Source organism: Cherax quadricarinatus, chromosome 6, assembly GCF_038502225.1.
Source record: "Cherax quadricarinatus isolate ZL_2023a chromosome 6, ASM3850222v1, whole genome shotgun sequence".
Taxonomy (NCBI): Eukaryota; Metazoa; Arthropoda; class Malacostraca; order Decapoda; family Parastacidae; genus Cherax; species Cherax quadricarinatus.
This window is the reverse complement of record NC_091297.1, coordinates 28183185-28207051: the sequence shown is the minus strand read 5'-3', so window position 1 is coordinate 28207051 and position 23867 is coordinate 28183185. Positions and strand designations below refer to the sequence as shown.

General features: G+C 41.3%; 1 protein-coding gene across 4 annotated transcripts in view; it reads left to right on the top strand.

The window, feature by feature from the left end:
* The window catches only part of Grip128 (gamma-tubulin complex component 5), a 203977-nt gene that overhangs the window by 71299 nt on the left and 108811 nt on the right, over positions 1 to 23867 (top strand). For all 4 annotated transcript variants that reach the window (XM_070081180.1, XM_070081159.1, XM_070081166.1 and 1 more), the window contains one exon: positions 16711 to 16843. In XM_070081180.1, coding sequence (XP_069937281.1) covers positions 16711 to 16843 — 133 coding nt within the window. The remainder of the gene's footprint in view (positions 1 to 16710; positions 16844 to 23867) is intronic.

The following is a 23867-nucleotide window of genomic DNA, read 5'->3' as shown; positions in this document are numbered from 1 at the left end:
GGACTTAAGGTAGCAAGTCCTTTTCTGGGGCTACTTCCCTTCTTCTTTTAATGCCACTAGGACCAGCTTGAGAGTCGCTGGACCTCTGTCGCACAACAAATCTGTCCTTAGAGCTCTGTACCTCCCGTTCCTTTACGATTTGTCTAAAATGGGCCACAACATTGTTATTGCAATAGTCACCAGCACGGCTTGCAATAGCTGTGTTAGGGTGATTTTCATCCATAAAGGTTTGCAGTTCAACCCACTTTGCACACATTTCCTTAATTTTTGAAGTAGGCACAATGTATTCCACAACTGGCATAGGCTTCTCAGGGTTAGCCCCAAACCCTTCAAAATCTTTCTTAATTTCCATATTAATTCTCGCCCTTTTTACCACAGGGTTGGCACTAGAAGCTTTCTTGGGGCCCATGGTGACTTATTTTGCAGAAACAAGCACCAAAAACACTGTGATAATATGGAATGTACCGAAGGTATCCTTAGATGCAAGCACACTGGCTGGCTTGTAAACACTGGCACACACGGGGCAGTTCAGGCCACACGTGGACACGTCTTGGACGAATCGCGTGTGGCGGGTTTTTTAACGAGAAGCGAGGCAAAATTTTTGCGTTAAAATGTATCGAATACCGGATTTATTGGATACCGATGCCATCGAATACCGGGGGTCACTGTAGTTTATGTAAGTCAGTCACTCTAATTGCATAATATAACATACTCCACTTATAGAAATAAAGGATAATATAGTATACGAGGAGGTTTTGTGGGCGAGGGGCTTGGATTTCCAGCAAGCGTACGTGAGCGTGTTAGATGGGAGTGAACGGAGACGAATGGTATTTGAGACCTGTTAGGTAAGACACATATGCAACAGTTAGGTAACTTTATTTTGAAACGTTTCGCCTACACAGTAGGCTTCTTCAGTCGAGTACAGAAAAGTTGATAGAAGCAGAAGATACTTGAAGACGCTGTAATCAGTCCATCACCCTTAAAGTTTTGAGGTGGTCAGTCCCTCAGTCTTCTGGAGAAGAGCATTGTCGGTATTTTATACCATTTTAATATTTGAGACCTGACGAGCTGTTGGAGTGTGAGCAGGGTAATATTTAGTGAAGGGATTCAGGGATTCTAAATAGCTCTTGTTCTTCTTTATTTCTTCTATTGTCCATGGGGAAGTGGAAAAGAATCTTTCCTCCGTAAGGCATGCGTGTTGTATGAGGCGACTAAAATGCCGGGAGCAATGGGCTAGTAACCCCTTCTCCTGTAGACATTTACTAAAAAAGACAAGAAGAAAAACTTTATAAAACTGGGATGCTTAAATGTGCGTGGATGTAGTGCGGATGACAAGAAACAGATGATTGCTGATGTTATGAATGAAGTTGGATGTCCTGGTCCTAAGCGAAACAAAGCTGAAGGGGGTAGGGGAGTTTCGGTGGGGGGAAATAAATGGGATTAAATCTGGAGTATCTGAGAGAGTTAGAGCAAAGGAAGGGGTAGCAGTAATGTTGAATGATCAGTTATGGAAGGAGAAAAGAGAATATGAATGTGTAAATTCAAGAATTATGTGGATTAAAGTAAAGGTTGGATGCGAGAAGTGGGTCATAATAAGCGTGTATGCACCTGGAGAAGAGAGGAATGCAGAGGAGAGAGAGAGATTTTGGGAGATGTTAAGTGAATGTATAGGAGCCTTTGAACCAAGTGAGAGAGTAATTGTGGTAGGGGACCTGAATGCTAAAGTAGGAGAAACTTTTAGAGAGGGTGTGGTAGGTAAGTTTGGGGTGCCAGGTGTAAATGATAATGGGAGCCCTTTGATTGAACTTTGTATAGAAAGGGGTTTAGTTATAGGTAATACATATTTTAAGAAAAAGAGGATAAATAAGTATACAAGATATGATGTAGGGCGAAATGACAGTAGTTTGTTGGATTATGTATTGGTAGATAAAAGACTGTTGAGTAGACTTCAGGATGTACATGTTTATAGAGGGGCCACAGATATATCAGATCACTTTCTAGTTGTAGCTACACTGAGAGTAAAAGGTAGATGGGATACAAGGAGAATAGAAGTATCAGGGAAGAGAGAGGTGAAGGTTTATAAACTAAAAGAGGAGGCAGTTAGGGTAAGATATAAACAGCTATTGGAGGATAGATGGGCTAATGAGAGCATAGGCAATGGGGTCGAAGAGGTATGGGGTAGGATTAAAAATGTAGTGTTAGAGTGTTCAGCAGAAGTTTGTGGTTACAGGAAAGTGGGTGCGGGAGGGAAGAGGAGCGATTGGTGGAATGATGATGTAAAGAGAGTAGTAAGGGAGAAAAAGTTAGCATATGAGAAGTTTTTACAAAGTAGAAGTGATGCAAGGAGGGAAGAGTATATGGAGAAAAAGAGAGAGGTTGAGAGAGTGGTGAAGCAATGTAAAAAGAGAGCAAATGAGAGAGTGGGTGAGATGTTATCAACAAATTTTGTTGAAAATAAGAAAAAGATTTGGAGTGATATTAACAAGTTAAGAAAGCCTAGAGAACAAATGGATTTGTCAGTTAAAAATAGGAGAGGAGAGTTATTAAATGGAGAGTTAGAGGTATTGGGAAGATGGGGGGAATATTTTGAGGAATTGTTAAATGTTGATGAAGATAGGGAAGCTGTGATTTCGTGTATAGGACAAGGAGGAATAACATCTTGTAGGAGTGAGGAAGAGCCAGTTGTGAGTGTGGGGGAAGTTCGTGAGACAGTAGGTAAAATGAAAGGGGGTAAGGCAGCCGGGATTGATGGGATAAAGATAGAAATGTTAAAAGCAGGTGGGGATATAGTTTATAGTGGTTGGTGCAATTATTTAATAAATGTATGGAAGAGGGTAAGGTACCTAGGGATTGGCAGAGAGCATGCATAGTTCCTTTGTATAAAGGCAAAGGGGATAAAAGAGAGTGCAAAAATTATAGAGGGATAAGTCTGCTGAGTATACCTGGTAAAGTGTATGGTAGAGTTATTATTGAAAGAATTAAGAGTAAGACGGAGAATAGGATAGCAGATGAACAAGGAGGCTTTAGGAAAGGTAGGGGGTGTGTGGACCAGGTGTTTACAGTGAAACATATAAGTGAACAGTATTTAGATAAGGCTAAAGAGGTCTTTTTGGCATTTATGGATTTGGAAAAGGCGTATGACAGGGTGGATAGGGGGGCAATGTGGCAGATGTTGCAAGTGTATGGTGTAGGAGGTAGGTTACTGAAAGCAGTGAAGAGTTTTTACGAGGATAGTGAGGCTCAAGTTAGAGTATGTAGGAAAGAGGGAAATTTTTTCCCAGTTAAAGTAGGCCTTAGACAAGGATGTGTGATGTCACCGTGGTTGTTTAATATATTTATAGATGGGGTTGTAAGAGAAGTAAATGCGAGGGTCTTGGCAAGAGGCGTGGAGTTAAAAGATAAAGAATCACACACAAAGTGGGAGTTGTCACAGCTGCTCTTTGCTGATGACACTGTGCTCTTGGGAGATTCTGAAGAGAAGTTGCAGAGATTGGTGGATGAATTTGGTAGGGTGTGCAAAAGAAGAAAATTAAAGGTGAATACAGGAAAGAGTAAGGTTATGAGGATAACAAAAAGATTAGGTGATGAAAGATTGAATATCAGATTGGAGGGAGAGAGTATGGAGGAGGTGAATGTATTCAGATATTTGGGAGTGGACGTGTCAGCGGATGGGTCTTTGAAAGATGAGGTGAATCATAGAATTGATGAGGGGAAAAGAGTGAGTGGTGCACTTAGGAGTCTGTGGAGACAAAGAACTTTATCCTTGGAGGCAAAGAGGGGAATGTATGAGAGTATAGTTTTACCAACGCTCTTATATGGGTGTGAGGCATGGGTGATGAATGTTGCAGCGAGGAGAAGGCTGGAGGCAGTGGAGATGCCATGTCTGAGGGTAATGTGTGGTGTGAATATAATGCAGAGAATTCGTAGTTTGGAAGTTAGGAGGAGGTGCGGGATTACCAAAATTGTTGTCCAGAGGGCTGAGGAAGGGTTGTTGAGGTGGTTCAGACATGTAGAGAGAATGGAGCGAAACAGAATGACTTCAAGAGTGAATCAGTCTGTAGTGGAAGGAAGGCGGGGTAGGGGTCGGCCTAGGAAAGGTTGGAGAGAGGGGGTAAAGGAGGTTTTGTGGGTGAGGGGCTTGGACTTCCAGCAGGCATGCGTGAGCGTGTTTGATAGGAGTGAATGGAGACAAATGGTTTTTAATACTTGATGTGCTGTTGGAGTGTGAGCAAAGTAACATTTATGAAGGGATTCAGGGAAACCGGCAGGCCGGACTTGAGTCCTGGAGATGGGAAGTACAGTGCCTGCACTCTGAAGGATGGGTGTTAATGTTGCAGTTTAAAAACTGTAGTGTAAAGCACCCTTCTGGCAAGACAGTGATGGAGTGAATGATGGTGAAAGTTTTTCTTTTTTGGGCCACCCTGCCCTGGTGGGAATCAGCCAGTGTGATAATAAAAAATAATAAATAAAATTCAGGGAAATCGGTTATTTTTATGTAGCCGGACTTGAGTCCTGGAAATGGGAAGTACAATGTCTGCACCTTAAAGGAGGGGTTTGAGATATTGGCAGTTTGGAGGGATATGTTGTGTATCTTATACGTATATGCTTCTAAACTGTTGTATTCTGAGCACCTCTGCAAAAACAGTGATTATGTGTGAGTGAGGTGAAAGTGTTGAATGATGAAAGTATTTTCTTTTCGGGGATTTTCTTTCTTTTTAGGTCACCCTGCCTTGGTGGGAGACGATTGACTTGTTAAAAAAAAAAAGATATGATATAGAGTGTAATGACAGTACAGTGGATCCTCATTTTTCGTAATTAATCTGTTCCAGAGAATGTGACTGATGGCGAAATTGACGATTTGCGAAACCATTTTCCCCATAAGAAACAATGTAAATCCAATTAATCCGTTCCAGACACCCAAAAGTATTGAAACAAAATTATTTTTGTATGAAATATATTGTACCTACACAGAAAACAATGAGACATGAAGAATGAAATAATAATAGCATGACACTTACCTTTATTGAAGATTTTTCTTAGTGTATGGAAGACAGGAGGAAGGGAGAGAATGGATTAATTACTGTTTGGAAGGGGAATCCCCTTCCATAAAGACTTCAGGTACCAAGTGCTTTTCCGGGTTACTTCCCTTCTTTGTTTTTTAATGCCACTAGGACCAGCTTGAAAGACACTGCACACCTGTGGCACTAAATATCTGTCTAGAGAGTTGTTTCTGGCATCCTTTCAGGGTCCAAGGCCCAAATCTGGAGTCAATCACCAGTGTCCAAGAATTTTCAAAAAAAAAAATTTGTTATTTTTTCTTATGAAATCGTAGAGAATCTTTTTGTGAAGGTAATAAAACAAAAAGTACGAAATTTGGTGGAAAATTGACGAAATTATGCTCTCGCGAATTTTGATGTGTCAGCGACATTTACGAATCGGCGATTTTGCCGACTTTGACTCCCATTTTAGGCCAATTACATTATTCCAATCAACCAAATTCTTACCTATTTCACTAGTATTACTTCTATTCTATCGATTGAGCACAAGAAATCGCCAAGTCAACTGTTTCAACTACAAAATAAAGTGATCGGAAATTGTTAATTTGGCCAATTTAACACAAAGTTCAAAATATTCCAATTTCAAAATAGGGTCCAGAATAAACAATGTAGGCATTCCTGGCACTAAACTAACGTTTCCTCTGTTCATTAGTTATGTTTTGAGGCTTTACAAATAAATTCCATTTTGATTTTTTATTCACATAATGAATTTTTATTCACACCAAAAAATAAAAGATTTACTGTTATGCAATACTGTAATAATTGTATAAATATCATCACCATATTTGTGAATGTATATTAGACCCACCAGCTGACGTGTATTAGATGTGTGAGGTCGTTTGTTTACTCTTGAATATCGGCAAAAATTTAACATTTCCGCTACTTTGAGCTCAGTTTCAAGCCATTTCCAGTGCTAAAACCAATCAAAATCATCTCTATTTCTGTAATATGTCTTCCATTCTATCAAATGAGACCAAGAAATCGCAAATACAACTATAAAAAACATACGAAAAAACACTTCAAAGTTGCTGTTTTAATCGAAAAATCATGATTTAAGTTTTTTTCTCTCTTACACAGTGTGCTGCAGGATCTGTTTTATGTGGTGCACACATACCACATAGATGTATTCTCTCATATCTAGGCCCAAATGTACCTCTCACAGTTTATCAGAGTGAGCTGAGCTCATGGCGTAGATCTACGGTTTGGACCCTGAACGTAAAGCCGTAGATCTACGGGACGGACCCTGAAAGGGTTAAAACTTCTCTAAAATGGGACAAGACATTGTCATTGTACATGTTGCCGACACGGCTTGCACGAGCTTTGTCAGGGTGATGTTCCTCCGCAAGTCTTTCCATCCTACTCCACACTGCACAAATCTCCTTAATCTCTGAAGAAGGCACCGTCTTCCATCTCTCTCCCTCCTCTGAAGCAATTTCCTGAGCTGTGGTCTGTTGCTGTACCAGTTGAAGCTCTTGCAGCTCTTCAGTGATTAGCTCTTCATTTTGGTCCTCCACCAACTCTTCCATATCCTCACCACTCGCATCCAACCTCATGGAATTCTCCAATGCGACAATAGATTCCACAACTGGCATAGGGTCCTCAGGGTCAGCCCAAAATCCTTCTCTTGGACACAGTCTGGCCACAATTTTCTCCAAGCAGAATTCGAAGTCCTGGAAGTCACTCCCTCCCAAGCCTTACCTGGAAGGTTTATGCGATGGAGAATAATGAAGTGAAATTTCCAAAACTCTCTTAAGGTCAATTGAGTGTCTGAGGTCACATCAAAGCACCTTTGAAACATTGCTTTGGTGTAGAGTTTTTTGAAGTTTGAAATGATCTGCTGGCCCATGTGCTGGATGAGTGGAGTGGTATTAGGGGGCAAGAACTTCACTGTAATGCAACAAAACTCCTCCAACATTTGGTCATCCAAGTCTGGAGGAAGATGAGATTTCGTTCGGATTTTTAACCCCGGAGGGTTAGCCACCCAGGATAATCCAAGTCAGTGCGTCATCGAGGACTGTCTAATTTATTTCCATTGGGGTCCTCAATCTTGTCCCCCAGGATGCGACCCACACCAGTCGGCTAACACCCAGGTACCTATTTGCTGCTAGGTAAACAGGACAACAGGTGTAAGGAAACATGTCGAAATGTTTCGACCCGCCGGGAATTGAACCCAGGCCCTCCGTGTGTGAAGCGGGAGCTTTAGCCACCAGGCCACCGGTATGTTGTCCACTACCAGGAGGCACTTGAGTTCTAATTTATTTTCCAGGAAGCATTTCTTCACACTGGGGCCAAACACTTCGTTGAACCAATCAAGGAAAATGTCTCTCGTGACCCATGCCTTACTGTTAGCCTTCCACATAAGAACATAAGAAAGAAGGAACACTGCAGCAGGCCTACTGACCCATGCAGAGCAGGTCCATGTCTCTCCCTCCCTGGATTAGACCAATGACCCACCCAGTCTGGTCACCTCCACTCAAGGATGGAGCATGGCACCAGACCGAGCAGAACAAGCTAGTCAGGTTCAACTCGTACCCACCCACTCCCACTCATGTATTTATCTAACCTATTTTTAAAACTACACAACCTTTTAGCCTGAATAACTGTACTCAGGAGTTTGTTCCACTCATCCACAACTCTATTACCAAACCAGTGCTTTCCTATATCCTTCCTGAATCTGAATTTTTCCAACTTGAAACCATTGCTGCGAGTCCTGTCTTGGCTGGAAATTTTCAGCACGCTATTTACATCCCTTTATTAACACACTGGCCGATTCCCACCAAGGCAGGGTGGCCCGAAAAAGAAAAACTTTCACCATCATTCACTCCATCACTGTCTTGTCAGAAGGGTGCTTTACACTACAGTTTTTAAACTGCAACATTAACACCCTTCCTTCAGAGTGCAGGCACTGTACTTCCCATCTCCAGGACTCAAGTCCAGCCTGCCGGTTTCCCTGAATCCCTTCATAAATGTTACTTTGCTCACACTCCAACAGCACGTCAAGTATTAAAAACCATATTTCTCCATTCACTCCTATCAAACACGCTCACGCATGCCCGCTGAAAGTCCAAGCCCCTCGCACAGAAAACCTCCTTTACCCCCTCCCTCCAACCTTTCCTAGGCCGACCCCTACCCCGCCTTCCTTCCACTACAGACTGATACACTCTTGAAGTCATTCTGTTTCGCTCCATTCTCTCTACATGTCCGAACCACCTCAACAACCCTTCCTCAGCCCTCTGGACAACAGTTTTGGCAATCCCGCACCTCCTCCTAACTTCCAAACTAAGAATTCTCTGCATTATATTCACACCACATATTGCCCTCAGACATGACATCTCCACTGCCTCCAGCCTTCTCCTCGCTGCAACATTCATCACCCATGCTTCACACCCATATAAGAGCGTTGGTAAAACTATACTCTTATACATTCCCCTCTTTGCCTCCAGGGATAAAGTTCTTTGTCTTCACAGACTCCTAAGTACACCACTCACCCTTTTCCCCTCATCAATTCTATGATTCACCTCATCTTTCATAGACCCATCTGCTGACACGTCCACTCCCAAATATCTGAATACATTCACCTCCTCCATACTCTCTCCCTCCAATCTGATATCCAATCTTTCATCACCTAATCTTTTTGTTATCCTCATAACCTTACTCTTTCCTGTATTCACTTTTAATTTCTTCTTTTACATACCCTACCAAATTCATCCACCAACCTCTGCAACTTCTCTTCGGAATCTCCCAAGAGCACAGTGTCATCAGCAAAGATCAACTGTGACAACTCCCACTTTATGTGTGATTCTTTATCTTTTAACTCCACGCCTCTTGCCAAGACCCTCGCATTTACTTCTCTTACAACCCCATCTATAAATATATTAAACAACCACGGTGACATCACACATCCTTGTCTAAGGCCTACTTTTAGTGGGAAATAATCTCCCTCTTTCCTACATACTCTAACTTGAGCCTCACTATCCTTGTAAAAACTCTTCACTGCTTTCAATAACCTACCTCCTATACCATACACCTGCAACATCTGCCACATTGCCCCCCTATCCACCCTGTCATACGCCTTTTCCAAATCCATAAATGCCACAAAAACCTCTTTAGCCTTATCTAAATGCTGTTCACTTATATGTTTCACTGTAAACACCTGGTCCACATGCCCCCTACCTTTCCTAAAGCCTCCTTGTTCATCTGCTATCCTATTCTCCGTCTTACTCTTAATTCTTTCAATAATAACTCTATTACAGTGGACCCCCGGTTAACGATTTTAATCCGTGCAAGAGGGCTCATCGTTATGCGAAATAATCGTTATGCGAATGAATTTTCCCCATAAGAAATAATGGAAATCAAATTAATCCGTGCAAGACGCCCAAAAGTATGAAAAAAAATTTTTTTTACCACATGAAATGTTAATTTTAATACACACAAACTGAAAAAGGCATGCACAATTAAATGACACTTACTTTTATTGAAGATCTGGTGATGATTGATGGGATGGGAGGAGGGGAGAGCATTATCTTCTTACTGTTTAGAAGGGGAATCCCCTTCCATTACGACTTGAGGTAGCAAGTCCTTTTCCGGGGTTACTTCCCTTCTTCTTTTAATGCCACTAGGACCAGCTTGAGAGTCACTGGACCTCTGTCGCACAACAAATCTGTCCATAGAGCTCTGTACCTCCCGTTCCTTTACGATTTGTCTAAAATGGGCCACAACATTGTCATTGAAATAGTCACCAGCACGGCTTGCAACAGCTGTGTCAGGGTGATTTTCATCTATAAAGGTTTGCAGTTCAACCCACTCTGCACACATTTCCTTAATCTTTGAAGTAGGCACAATGGATTCCACAACTGGCATAGGCTTCTCAGGGTTAGCCCCAAACCCTTCAAAATCTTTCTTAATTTCCATACTAATTCTCACCCTTTTTACCACAGGGTTGGCACTAGAAGCTTTCTTGGGGCCCATGGTCACTTATTTTCCAGAAACAGCACCGAAAATACTGTAATAATACGAAATATTCCGAGTGTATGCTTGGATGTTACCGCGGAGGGTGGCTGGTAAACAATGGGACGGAGCAGCACATGTGAGGCTGGCTGAGGGCACATTGGACGCGTCTCGGACGAAAATCGGTATGCGGGTTTTTAATCGGTATGCGGGGCAAAAATTTTGCGATAAAAGTAATCGTTATGCGGAAAAATCGCTATGCGATGCCATCGTTATGCGGGGGTCCACTGTATTTTTTTTATTATTATCACACCGGCCAATTCCCACCAAGGCAGGGTGGCCCGAAAAAGAAAAACTTTCACCATCATTCACTCCATCACTGTCTTGCCAGAAGGGTGCTTTACACTACAGTTTTTAAACTGCAACATTAACACCCCTCCTTCAGAGTGCAGGCACTGTACTTCCCATCTCCAGGACTCAAGTCCGGCCTGCCGGTTTCCCTGAATCCCTTCATAAATGTTACTTTGCTCACACTCCAACAGCACGTCAAGTATTAAAAACCATTTGTCTCCATTCACTCCTATCAAACACGCTCACGCATGCCTGCTGGAAGTCCAAGCCCCTCGCACACAAAACCTCCTTTACCCCCTCCCTCCAACCCTTCCTAGGCCGACCCCTACCCCGCCTTCCTTCCACTACAGACTGATACACTCTTGAAGTCATTCTGTTTCGCTCCATTCTCTCTACATGTCCGAACCACCTCAACAACCCTTCCTCAGCCCTCTGGACAACAGTTTTGGTAATCCCGCACCTCCTCCTAACTTCCAAACTACGAATTCTCTGCATTATATTCACACCACACATTGCCCTCAGACATGACATCTCCACTGCCTCCAGCCTTCTCCTCGCTGCAACATTCATCACCCACGCTTCACACCCATATAAGAGCGTTGGTAAAACTATACTCTCATACATTCCCCTCTTTGCCTCCAAGGACAAAGTTCTTTGTCTCCACAGACTCCTAAGTGCACCACTCACTCTTTTTCCCTCATCAATTCTATGATTCACCTCATCTTTCATAGACCCATCCGCTGACACGTCCACTCCCAAATATCTGAATACATTCACCTCCTCCATACTCTCTCCCTCCAATCTGATATTCAATCTTTCATCACCTAATCTTTTTGTTATCCTCATAACCTTACTCTTTCCTGTATTCACCTTTAATTTTCTTCTTTTGCACACCCTACCAAATTCATCCACCAATCTCTGCAACTTCTCTTCAGAATCTCCCAAGAGCACAGTGTCATCAGCAAAGAGCAGCTGTGACAACTCCCACTTTGTGTGTGATTCTTTATCTTTTAACTCCACGCCTCTTGCCAAGACCCTCGCATTTACTTCTCTTACAACCCCATCTATAAATATATTAAACAACCACGGTGACATCACACATCCTTGTCTAAGGCCTACCTTTACTGGGAAAAAATTTCCTTCTTTCCTACATACTCTAACTTGAGCCTCACTATCCTCGTAAAAACTCTTCACTGCTTTCAGTAACCTACCTCCTACACCATACACTTGCAACATCTGCCACATTGCCCCCCTATCCACCCTGTCATATGCCTTTTCCAAATCCATAAATGCCACAAAGACCTCTTTAGCCTTATCTAAATACTGTTCACTTATATGTTTCACTGTAAACACCTGGTCCACACACCCCCTACCTTTCCTAAAGCCTCCTTGTTCATCTGCTATCCTATTCTCCGTCTTTCTCTTAATTCTTTCAATTATAACTCTACCATACACTTTACCAGGTACACTCAACAGACTTATCCCCCTATAATTTTTGCACTCTCTTTTATCCCCTTTGCCTTTATACAAAGGAACTATGCATGCTCTCTGCCAATCCCTAGGTACCTTACCCTCTTCCATACATTTATTAAATAATTGCACCAACCACTCCAAAACTATATCCCCACCTGCTTTTAACATTTCTATCTTTATCCCATCAATCCCGGCTGCCTTACCCCCTTTCATTTTGCCTACTGCCTCACGAACTTCCCCCACACTCACAACTGGCTCTTCCTCACTCCTACAAGATGTTATTCCTCCTTGCCCTATACACGAAATCACAGCTTCCCTATCTTCATCAACATTTAACAATTCCTCAAAATATTCCTTCCATCTTCCCAATACCTCTAACTCTCCATTTAATAACTCTCCTCTCCTATTTTTAACTGACAAATCCATTTGTTCTCTAGGCTTTCTTAACTTGTTAATCTCACTCCAAAACTTTTTCTTATTTTCAACAAAATTTGTTGATAACATCTCACCCACTCTCTCATTTGCTCTCTTTTTACATTGCTTCACCACTCTCTTAACTTCTCTCTTTTTCTCCATATACTCTTCCCTCCTTGCATCACTTCTACTTTGTAAAAACTTCTCATATGCTAACTTTTTCTCCCTTACTACTCTCTTTACATCATCATTCCACCAATCGCTCCTCTTCCCTCCTGCACCCACTTTCCTGTAACCACAAACTTCTGCTGAACACTCTAACACTACATTTTTAAACCTACCCCATAACTCTACCATACACTTTACCAGGTATACTCAACAGACTTCTTTCTTTCAACACACCGGCCGTATCCCACCAAGGCGGGGTGGCCCAAAAGGAAAAACGAAAGTTTCTCCTTTCAAATTTAGTAATATATACAGGAGAAGGGGTTACTAGCCCCTTGCTCCCGGCATTTTAGTCGCCTTTTACAACACGCATGGCTTACGGAGGAAGAATTCTGTTCCACTTCCCCATGGAGATAAGAGGAAATAAACAAGAACAAGAACTAGAAAGAAAATAGAAGAAAACCCAGAGGGGTATGTATATATACGCTTGTACATGTATGTGTAGTGTGACCTAAGTGTAAGTAGAAGTAGCTAGACGTACCTGAAATCTTGCATGTTCATGAGACAGAAAAAAGGACACCAGCAATCCTACCATCATGTAAAACAATTACAAGGTTTCGTTTTACACTCACTTGGCAGGACGGTAGTACCTCCCTGGGCGGTTGCTGTCTACCAACCTACTACCTAGGACTCAATGGACTTATCCCCCTATAATTTTTTGCACTCTCTTTTGTCCCCTTTGCCTTTATACAAAGGAACTATGCATGCTCTCTGCCAATCCCTAGGTACCTTACCCTCTTCCATACATTTATTAAATAATAATACCAACCACTCCAAAACTATATCTCCACCTGCTTTTAACATTTCTATCTTTATCCCATCAATCCCAGCTGCCTTACCCCCCTTCATTTTACCTACTGCCTCACAAACTTCCCCCACACTCACAACTGGCTCTTCCTCACTCCTACAAGATGTTATTCCTCCTTGCCCTATACACGAAATCACAGCTTCCCTAACCTCATCAACATTTAACAATTCCTCACAATGTTCCCTCCATCTTCCCAATACCTCTAACTCTCCATTTAATAACTCTCCTCTCCTATTTTTAACTGACAAATCCATTTGTTCTCTAGGCTTCCTTAACTTGTTAATCTCACTCCAAAACTTTCTTATTTTCAACCAAATTTGTTGATAACATCTCACCCACTCTCTCATTTGCTCTCTTTTTACATTGCTTCACCACTCTCTTAACCTCTCTCTTTTTCTCCATATACTCTTCCTTCCTTGCATCACTTCTACTTTGTAAAAACTTCTCATATGCTAACTTTTTCTCCCTTACTACTCTCTTTACATTCCACCAATCGCTCCTCTTCCCTCCCGCACCCACTTTCCTGTAACCACAAACTTCTGCTGAACACTCTAACACTACATTTTTAAACCTACCCCATACCTCTTCAACCCCATTGCCTATGCTCTCATTAGCCCATCTATCCTCCAATTGCTGTTTATATGTTACCCTAACTGCCTCCTCTTTTAGTTTATAAACCTTCTCCTCTCTCTTCCCTGATGCTTCTATTCTCCTTGTATCCCATCTACCTTTTACTCTCAGTGTAGCTACAACTAAAAAGTGATCTGATATATCTGTGGCCCCTCTATGAACATGTACATCCTGAAGTCTACTCAACAGTCTTTTATCTACCAATACATAATCCAACAAACTACTATCATTTCGCCCTACATCATATCTTGTATACTTATTTATCCTCTTTTTCTTAAATTATGTATTACCTATAACTAAACCCCTTTCTATTCAAAGTTCAATCAAAGGGCTCCCATTATCATTTACACCTGGCACCCCAAACCTTCATCCCCTTTATTTATTCCTGTTTTCCATTTATACACCTCGATCATATCCCCCTCTAATTCTATGCCTTTCGAGAGAGTGCAGATTCAGGGCCCTCAGTCTATCCTCTTAGGGAAAATTTCTGATACACGGGATCATCTTTGTCATCCTCCTCTGTACGTTTTCAGAGCATTTATATCCATTCTGTAATACGGTGACCAGAACTGAGCAGCATAATCTAAATGAGGCCTAACCAAGGATATATAGAGTTGAAGAACAACCTGAGGACTTCTATTATTTATACTTCTAGATATGAAGCCAAGAATTCTGTTAGCTTTATTGCGAACACTAATACACTGTTGTCTTGGTTTTAGATTACTGCTAACCAGAACTCCTAAATCCTTTTTGCAATCAGTAGTATTAAGATATACTCTTGGCAACACTGTTTTACTTGAAAACACTGGGATTTTCAGAGTGATACACCAGTAAAGGCTTCACTTTGAAATCCCCACTAGCATTACTACAGAACAAAAGAGTAAGCCTGTCTTTCATAGGCTTGTGTCCTGTAGTGCCTTTTCCTCCTGCATGATGTAGGTCTTCTTTGGCATTTTCTTTCAAAAGAGGCCTGTTTTGTCACAATTGAACACTTAGGGTTTGAATTCTTCAGCTTCTACATACTCCTTGAATTCACGCACATATTTTTCAGCTGCATATTTGTCAGAACTGGCAGCCTCACCATGCCTTACCATACAGTGTATACCACTATGCTGCTTAAATCTCTCAAACCAGCCTTTGCTGGCCTTAAATTCACTAACATCAGCACTCATTGCAGGCATTTTCTTTTTGAGATCGGCATGCAGCTGCCTTGCCTCTTCACAAATTATCGACTGCATAACACTATCTCTTGCTAATTGTTTCTTGTTGATCCACACCAACAATAATTTCTCAACATCTTCAAGTACTTGTGGTCTCATTTTTGTGAGTATATTTACCCCTTGTGCAACAACAGCTTCCTTGATTTCCTTTTTCTTGGCCACAATGGAAGTGATAGTTGTATGGGGTTTCCGATTCATCCTGGCAAGTTCTGCCACACTCACTCCACTTTCATATTTTTCAATGATGTCTTTATTGAATTCTATCATGTTTCTCACCTTTACCAAAGGCCTGGCACTTCTTTGGGCCCATGGTGGCTTATTTAGCAGTTGCAAGCACTAAAATGAATGGAATATTACAAAATGTATTGTATGAACACATTGGATCGTGCTCACTCACTGATAAACAGTGGCACACTGACTATGAATGGTGCGTGGGGCCGCTCAGGGCCATGTGTATGCGTCTGGGATGAACGACCATTTACAAGTCAGATGATTCGCGAGTCAATATTTTGACGAAAAACGTTACGATTTGCGAAAATTACGGCTTCCGATGCTTATGAAAAATGAGGATCCACTGTAGTTTGTTGGACTTTGTATTAGTGAATGAAAGGTTGATGGATAGACTTCAGGATGTGCATGTTTATAGAGGGGCAACAGATATCAGGTCATTTTTATAGTTGTAGATACAGAAAGTAAGAGTGAAGTGAAGATTTATAAACTAAAGGAGGAGGCAGTTAGGGTAAGATGCTGTGAGTGTTCAGCAGAAGTCTGTGGATATAGGAGGGTGAGGGACAGAGGAGGAGTGATTGGTGGAATGATGAGGTAAAGAGAGGTAAGAAAGAAAAAGTTAGCATACGAGAGGTTTTTACTAAGTAAAAGTGTTTTAAGGAGAGAGGAGTATATGGAGAGAGAGGTTAAGAGAGTGGTGAAGAAATGTAAAAAGAGAGCAAATGAGAGAGTGGATGAGATGCTGTCAACAAATTTTGCTGAGAATAAGAAAAAATTTTGGAGTGCGATTAATAAGTTGAGAAAGCCTAGGAAATGAATACACTTCTTTCAACAAACCAGTCAAATCCCACCAAAGCAGGGTGACCCAAAAAGAAAAACAAAAGTTTCTATTTTTAACTTTAGTAATGTATGCAGGAGAAGGGGTTACTAGCCCCTTGCTCCTGGCATTTTAGTCACCTCTTACGACATGCATGGCTTACGGAGGAAGAATTCTGTTTCACTTCCCCATGGAGAACGAATGCACTTGACAGTTAAAAGTAGGAGAGGAGAGTTAATAGTTGGAGAGTTGAAGAGGTTTGGGATATTGGCTGTTTGGAATGACATCTAAACTGTCGTATCTGAGTGCCTCTGCAAAGACAATGATTATGTGTGAATGATGGTGAAAGTGTTACCTTTTTGGATCACCCTGCCTCGGTGGGAGATGGCCGACGTGCGGAAAAAAAAAGCGGGTGAGAAACCATGGATTACAGAATTGGTACAATTTTGAATTGTCCGATTTGCAGTGTTGAGAAGAACAGCACACTTTATCTATGTAAACTATTCTCTTATGACATGTTGGTTCTTTTATCAATTTCAGAAAGTACATGTACCTTGTTGTGGCTTGAAGGAGAGTTGCGTCCCTGGTTGCGAACACTGGCATCCATCTTTGCAGTACATTCAACAGCCACCACTACTATTTTGGAGAAGTCTCCCAGATACACAGCTGTAAGGTGAGTTTACTGTGAAGCATTATAAACTCTCAATATAACAGACCTCACTGTAAGGGACTTTTATGATAGTGGTCAAAATCCGTTGTGTAAATTGCACTCCTAAGTCCTTCACTTTCAGTGTTTGTTGCATTATTAATATAAATTGTGTATACGTATAGTGATATTTTAGTACTGTACACATATATACAGTGGAACCTCAGGTTACAAATTTAATCTGTTCCGTGACCTTGTTCGTATCCTGATTTGTTTGTATGCTGAGTCAATTTTCCTCATTTAAATTAATTGAAATGCAATTAATCCGTTCCAGCCTCTCAGGAGGCATGACAAAATAATGCTAATATCAACTCTATGGCTTAGTTATCTATCACAATTTATCTAATATGACATAATAAACAATATTAATAATTAACATAGAAATATGATATATACTCTAGAATGAATAAAATAGGCCATAATATGGCAAGTGATGGCAACGCCAGCAGCGGCAGAAAGCATCCGGCATTTACTTTCCCACTCTAGTATCTTCCCAGTCCATAGCCCTACACCTAGCTTGTGTTTATCTATGATTAGTGGTGAGGTTGTCACATATATAACCACAGGTGTGGTCAAGACAGATGTATATATAGGTGAAGACATGATCATTGTGGCCACAGTGGTGGTGGTGGCGGCCAACTGCCCCACTCTATGCTGCTGCCTTCTTCGTTTCCCTAGTTTTTCTCATAGTTTCTAATCGCTTCTTGCTGATTGTATGCAAATACTGTCTCTTTGAGCGAGGCATTGTGTAAGAAATTTATACAATATAAGACAAAATTATGCATCTCAAGGTCTGCTGTGGTCACTCAGAGCAGCACACCTCTTCCTTTTGACACTTGGTTGGTACTGAGATAGCCGTGGTCGTAGCAGCTGTACCTTCAGCCACCCAGAGTTTTTTACCAATTTCTGTTTTGAAGCATTTGGCACAAAAATATGAAAAAAAAAAATACGAAAAATGTCTAAAAATGACAACATATTATTATTATTGTATTATTATTGTTATAATTATTATTATTCTTAGTACATACATACATATTATAATTATTATTATTTATACATACGTATTATAATTATTATTATTTTTTTTTCAACAAACCGGCCATATCCCACCGAGGCAGGGTGGCCCAAAAAGGAAGAAAATCCCCAAAAAGAAAATACTTTCATCATCATTCAACACTTTCACCTCACTCACACATAATCTCTGTTTTTGCAGAGGTGCCCAGAATACAACAGTTTAGAAGTAGTATATACATATAAAAATAGTAATTTATACAGGAAAAGGGGTTATTAGCCCCTTGCTCCTGGCATTTAGTCGCCTCTTACAACATGCGTGGCTTAGGGATGAAGAATTCCGTTCCACTTCCCCATGGAGATAAGAAGAAATAAACAAGAACAAGAACTAGAAAGAAAATAGAAGAAAACCCAGAGGGGTGTGTGTATACATACGCTTGTACACGAAGAAAGGGAGGCGGTAATTTCATGCACTGGCCAGGGAGGTATACCATCTTTCAGGAGTGAAGAAGAGCAGGATGTGAGTGTGGGGGAGGTGCGTGAGGCATTACGTAGAATGAAAGGGGGTAAAGCAGCTGGAACTGACGGAACCATGACAGAAATGTTAAAAGCAGGGGGGGATATAGTGTTGGAGTGGTTGGTACTTTTGTTTAATAAATGTATGAAAGAGGGGAAGGTACCTAGGGATTGGCAGAGAGCATGTATAGTCCCTTTATATAAAGGGAAAGGGGACAAAAGAGACTGTAAAAATTATAGAGGAATAAGCTTACTGAGTATACCAGGAAAAGTGTACGGTAGGGTTATAATTGAAAGAATTAGAGGTAAGACAGAATGTAGGATTGCGGATGAGCAAGGAGGTTTTAGAGTGGGTAGGGGATGTGTAGATCAGGTGTTTACATTGAAGCATATATGTGAACAGTATTTAGATAAAGATAGGGAAGTTTTTATTGCATTTATAGATTTAGAAAAGGCATATGATAGAGTGGATAGAGGAGCAATGTGGAAGATGTTGCAAGTATATGGAATAGGTGGTAAGTTATTAAATGCTGTAAAGAATTTTTATGAGGATAGTGAGGCTCAGGTTAGGGTGTGTAGAAGAGAGGGAGACTACTTCCCGGTAAAAGTAGGTCTTAGACAGGGATGTGTAATGTCACCATGGTTGTTTAATATATTTATAGATGGGGTTGTAAAGGAAGTAAATGCTAGGGTGTTTGGGAGAGGGGTGGGATTAAATTATGGGGAATCAAATTCAAAATGGGAATTGACACAGTTACTTTTTGCTGATGATACTGTGCTTATGGGAGATTCTAAAGAAAAATTGCAAAGGTTAGTGGATGAGTTTGGGAATGTGTGTAAAGGTAGAAAGTTGAAAGTGAACATAGAAAAGAGTAAGGTGATGAGGGTGTCAAATGATTTGGATAAAGAAAAATTGGATATCAAATTGGGGAGGAGGAGTATGGAAGAAGTGAATGTTTTCAGATACTTGGGAGTTGACGTGTCGGCGGATGGATTTATGAAGGATGAGGTTAATCATAGAATTGATGAGGGAAAAAAGGTGAGTGGTGCGTTGAGGTATATGTGGAGTCAAAAAACGTTATCTATGGAGGCAAAGAAGGGTATGTATGAAAGTATAGTAGTACCAACACTCTTATATGGGTGTGAAGCTTGGGTGGTAAATGCAGCAGCGAGGAGACGGTTGGAGGCAGTGGAGATGTCCTGTTTAAGGGCAATGTGTGGTGTAAATATTATGCAGAAAATTCGGAGTGTGGAAATTAGGAGAAGGTGTGGAGTTAATAAAAGTATTAGTCAGAGGGCAGAGGAGGGGTTGTTGAGGTGGTTTGGTCATTTAGAGAGAATGGATCAAAGTAGAATGACATGGAAAGCATATAAATCTATAGGGGAAGGAAGGCGGGGTAGGGGTCGTCCTCGAAAGGGTTGGAGAGAGGGGGTAAAGGAGGTTTTGTGGGTAAGGGGCTTGGACTTCCAGCAAGCGTGCGTGAGCGTGTTAGATAGGAGTGAATGGAGACGAATGGTACTTGGGACCTGACGATCTGTTGGAGTGTGAGCAGGGTAATATTTAGTGAAGGGATTCAGGGAAACCGGTTATTTTCATATAGTCGGACTTGAGTCCTGGAAATGGGAAGTACAATGCCTGCACTTTAAAGGAGGGGTTTGGGATATTGGCAGTTTGGAGGGATATGTTGTGTATCTTTATATGTGTATGCTTCTAGACTGTTGTATTCTGAGCACCTCTGCAAAAACAGTGATAATGTGCGAGTGTGGTGAAAGTGTTGAATGATGATGAAAGTATTTTCTTTTTTGGGATTTTCTTTCTTTTTTGGGTCACCCTGCCTCGGTGGGAGACGGCCGACTTGTTGAAAAAAAAAAAAAAAAAAAAAATATTTTTTTTTTTTTTTATCACACTGGCCGATTCCCACCAAGGCAGGGTGGCCCGAAAAAGAAAAACTTTCACCATCATTCACTCCATCACTGTCTTGCCAGAAGGGTGCTTTACACTACAGTTTTTAAACTGCAACATTAACACCCCTCCTTCAGAGTGCAGGCACTGTACTTCCCATCTCCAGGACTCAAGTCCGGCCTGCCGGTTTCCCTGAACCCCTTCATAAATATTAATTTGCTCACACTCCACCAGCACGTCAAGTATTAAAAACCATTTGTCTCCATTCACTCCTATCAAACACGCTCATGCATACCTGCTGGAAGTCCAAGCCCCTCGCACACAAAACCTCCTTTACCCCCTCTCTCCAACCTTTCCTAGGCCGACCCCTACCCCGCCTTCCTTCCACTACAGACTGATACACTCTTGAAGTCATTCTGTTTCGCTCCATTCTCTCTACATGTCCAAACCACCTCAACAACCCTTCCTCAGCCCTCTGGACAACAGTTTTGGTAATCCCGCACCTCCTCCTAACTTCCAAACTACGAATTCTCTGCATTATATTCACACCACACATTGCCCTCAGACATGACATCTCCACTGCCTCCAGCCTTCTCCTCGCTGCAACATTCATCACCCATGCTTCACACCCATATAAGAGCGTTGGTAAAACTATACTCTCATACATTCCCCTCTTTGCCTCCAAGGACAAAGTTCTTTGTCTCCACAGACTCCTAAGTGCACCACTCACTCTTTTTCCCTCATCAATTCTATGATTCACCTCATCTTTCATAGACCCATCCGCTGACACGTCCACTCCCAAATATCTGAATACATTCACCTCCTCCATACTCTCTCCCTCCAATCTGATATTCAATCTTTCATCACCTAATCTTTTTGTTATCCTCATAACCTTACTCTTTCCTGTATTCACCTTTAATTTTCTTCTTTTGCACACCCTACCAAATTCATCCACCAATCTCTGCAACTTCTCTTCAGAATCTCCCAAGAGCACAGTGTCATCAGCAAAGAGCAGCTGTGACAACTCCCACTTTGTGTGTGATTCTTTATCTTTTAACTCCACGCCTCTTGTCAAAACCCTTGCATTTACTTCTCTTACAACCCCATCTATAAATATATTAAACAACCACGGTGACATCACACATCCTTGTCTAAGGCCTACTTTTACTGGGAAATAATTTCCCTCTTTCCTACATACTCTAACTTGAGCCTCACTATCCTCGTAAAAAACTCTTCACTGCTTTCAGTAACCTACCTCCTACACCATACACTTGCAACATCTGCCACATTGCCCCCCTATCCACCCTGTCATACGCCTTTTCCAAATCCATAAATGCCACAAAGACCTCTTTAGCCTTATCTAAATACTGTTCACTTATATGCTTCACTGTAAACACCTGGTCCACACACCCCCTACCTTTCCTAAAGCCTCCTTGTTCATCTGCTATCCTATTCTCTGTCTTACTCTTAATTCTTTCAATAATAACTCTACCATACACTTTACCAGGTATACTCAGCAGACTTATCCCCCTATAATTTTTGCACTCTCTTTTATCCCCTTTGCCTTTATACAAAGGAACTATGCATGCTCTCTGCCAATCCCTAGGTACCTTACCCTCTTCCATACATTTATTAAATAATTGCACCAACCACTCCAAAACTATATCCCCACCTGCTTTTAACATTTCTATCTTTATCCCATCAATCCCGGCTGCCTTACCCCCTTTCATTTTACCTACTGCCTCACGAACTTCCCCCACACTCACAACTGGCTCTTCCTCACTCCTACAAGATGTTATTCCTCCTTGCCCTATACACGAAATCACAGCTTCCCTATCTTCATCAACATTTAACAATTCCTCAAAATATTCCCTCCATCTTCCCAATACCTCTAACTCTCCTCTCCTATTTTTAACTGACAAATCCATTTGTTCTCTAGGCTTTCTTAACTTGTTAATCTCACTCCAAAACTTTTTCTTATTTTCAACAAAATTTGTTGATAACATCTCAACCACTCTCTCATTTGCTCTCTTTTTACATTGCTTCACCACTCTCTTAACCTCTCTCTTTTTCTCCATATACTCTTCCCTCCTTGCATCACTTCTACTTTGTAAAAACTTCTCATATGCTAACTTTTTCTCCCTTACTACTCTCTTTACATCATCATTCCACCAATCGCTCCTCTTCCCTCCCGCACCCAGTTTCCTGTAACCACAAACTTCTGCTGAACACTCTAACACTACATTTTTAAACCTACCCCATACCTCTTCGACCCCATTGCCTATGCTCTCATTAGCCCATCTATCCTCCAATAGCTGTTTATATCTTACCCTAACTGCCTCCTCTTTTAGTTTATAAACCTTCACCTCTCTCTTCCCTGATGCTTCTATTCTCCTTGTATCCCATCTACCTTTTACTCTCAGTGTAGCTTCAACTACAAAGTGATCTGATATATCTGTGGCCCCTCTATAAACATGTACATCCTGAAGTCTACTCAACAGTCTTTTATCTACCAATACATAATCCTACAAACTACTGTCATTTCGCCCTACATCATATCTTGTATACTTATTTATCCTCTTTTTCTTAAAATATGTATTACCTATAACTAAACCCCTTTCTATACAAAGTTCAATCAAAGGGCTCCCATTATCATTTACACCTGGCACCCCAAACTTACCTACCACACCCTCTCTAAAAGTTTCTCCTACTTTAGCATTCAGGTCCCCTACCACAATTACTCTCTCACTTGGTTCAAAGGCTCCTATACATTCACTTAACATCTCCCAAAGTCTCTCTCTCTCCTCTGCATTCCTCTCTTCTCCAGGTGCGTACACGCTTATTATGACCCACTTCTCGCATCCAACCTTTACTTTAATCCACATAATTCTTGAATTTACACATTCATATTCTCTTTTCTCCTTCCATAACTGATCATTTAACATTACTGCTACCCCTTCCTTTGCTCTAACTCTCTCAGATACTCCAGATTTAATCCCATTTATTTCCCCCCACTGAAACTCTCCTACCCCCTTCAGCTTTGTTTCGCTTAGGGCCAGGACATCCAACTTCTTTTCATTCATAACATCAGCAATCATCTGTTTCTTGTCATCCGCACTACATCCACGCACATTTAAGCATCCCAGTTTTATAAAGTTTTTCTTCTTCTCTTTTTTAGTAAGTGTCTACAGGAGAAGGGGTTACTAGCCCATTGCTCCCGGCATTTTAGTCGCCTCATACGACACGCATGGCTTACGGAGGAAAGATTCTTTTCCACTTCCCCATGGACAATAGAAGAAATAAAGAAGAACAAGAGCTATTTAGAAAAAGGAGAAAAACCTAGATGTATGTATATATATATGCATGTGCGTGTCTGTGAAGTGTGACCAAAGTGTAAATAGGAGTAGCAAGATATCCCTGTTATCTAGCGTGTTTATGAGACAGAAAAAGAAACCAGCAATCCTACCATCATGCAAAACAGTTACAGGTTTCTGTTTCACAGTCATCTGGCAGTACGGTAGTACTTCCCTGGGTGGTTGCTGTCTACCAACCTACTACCTA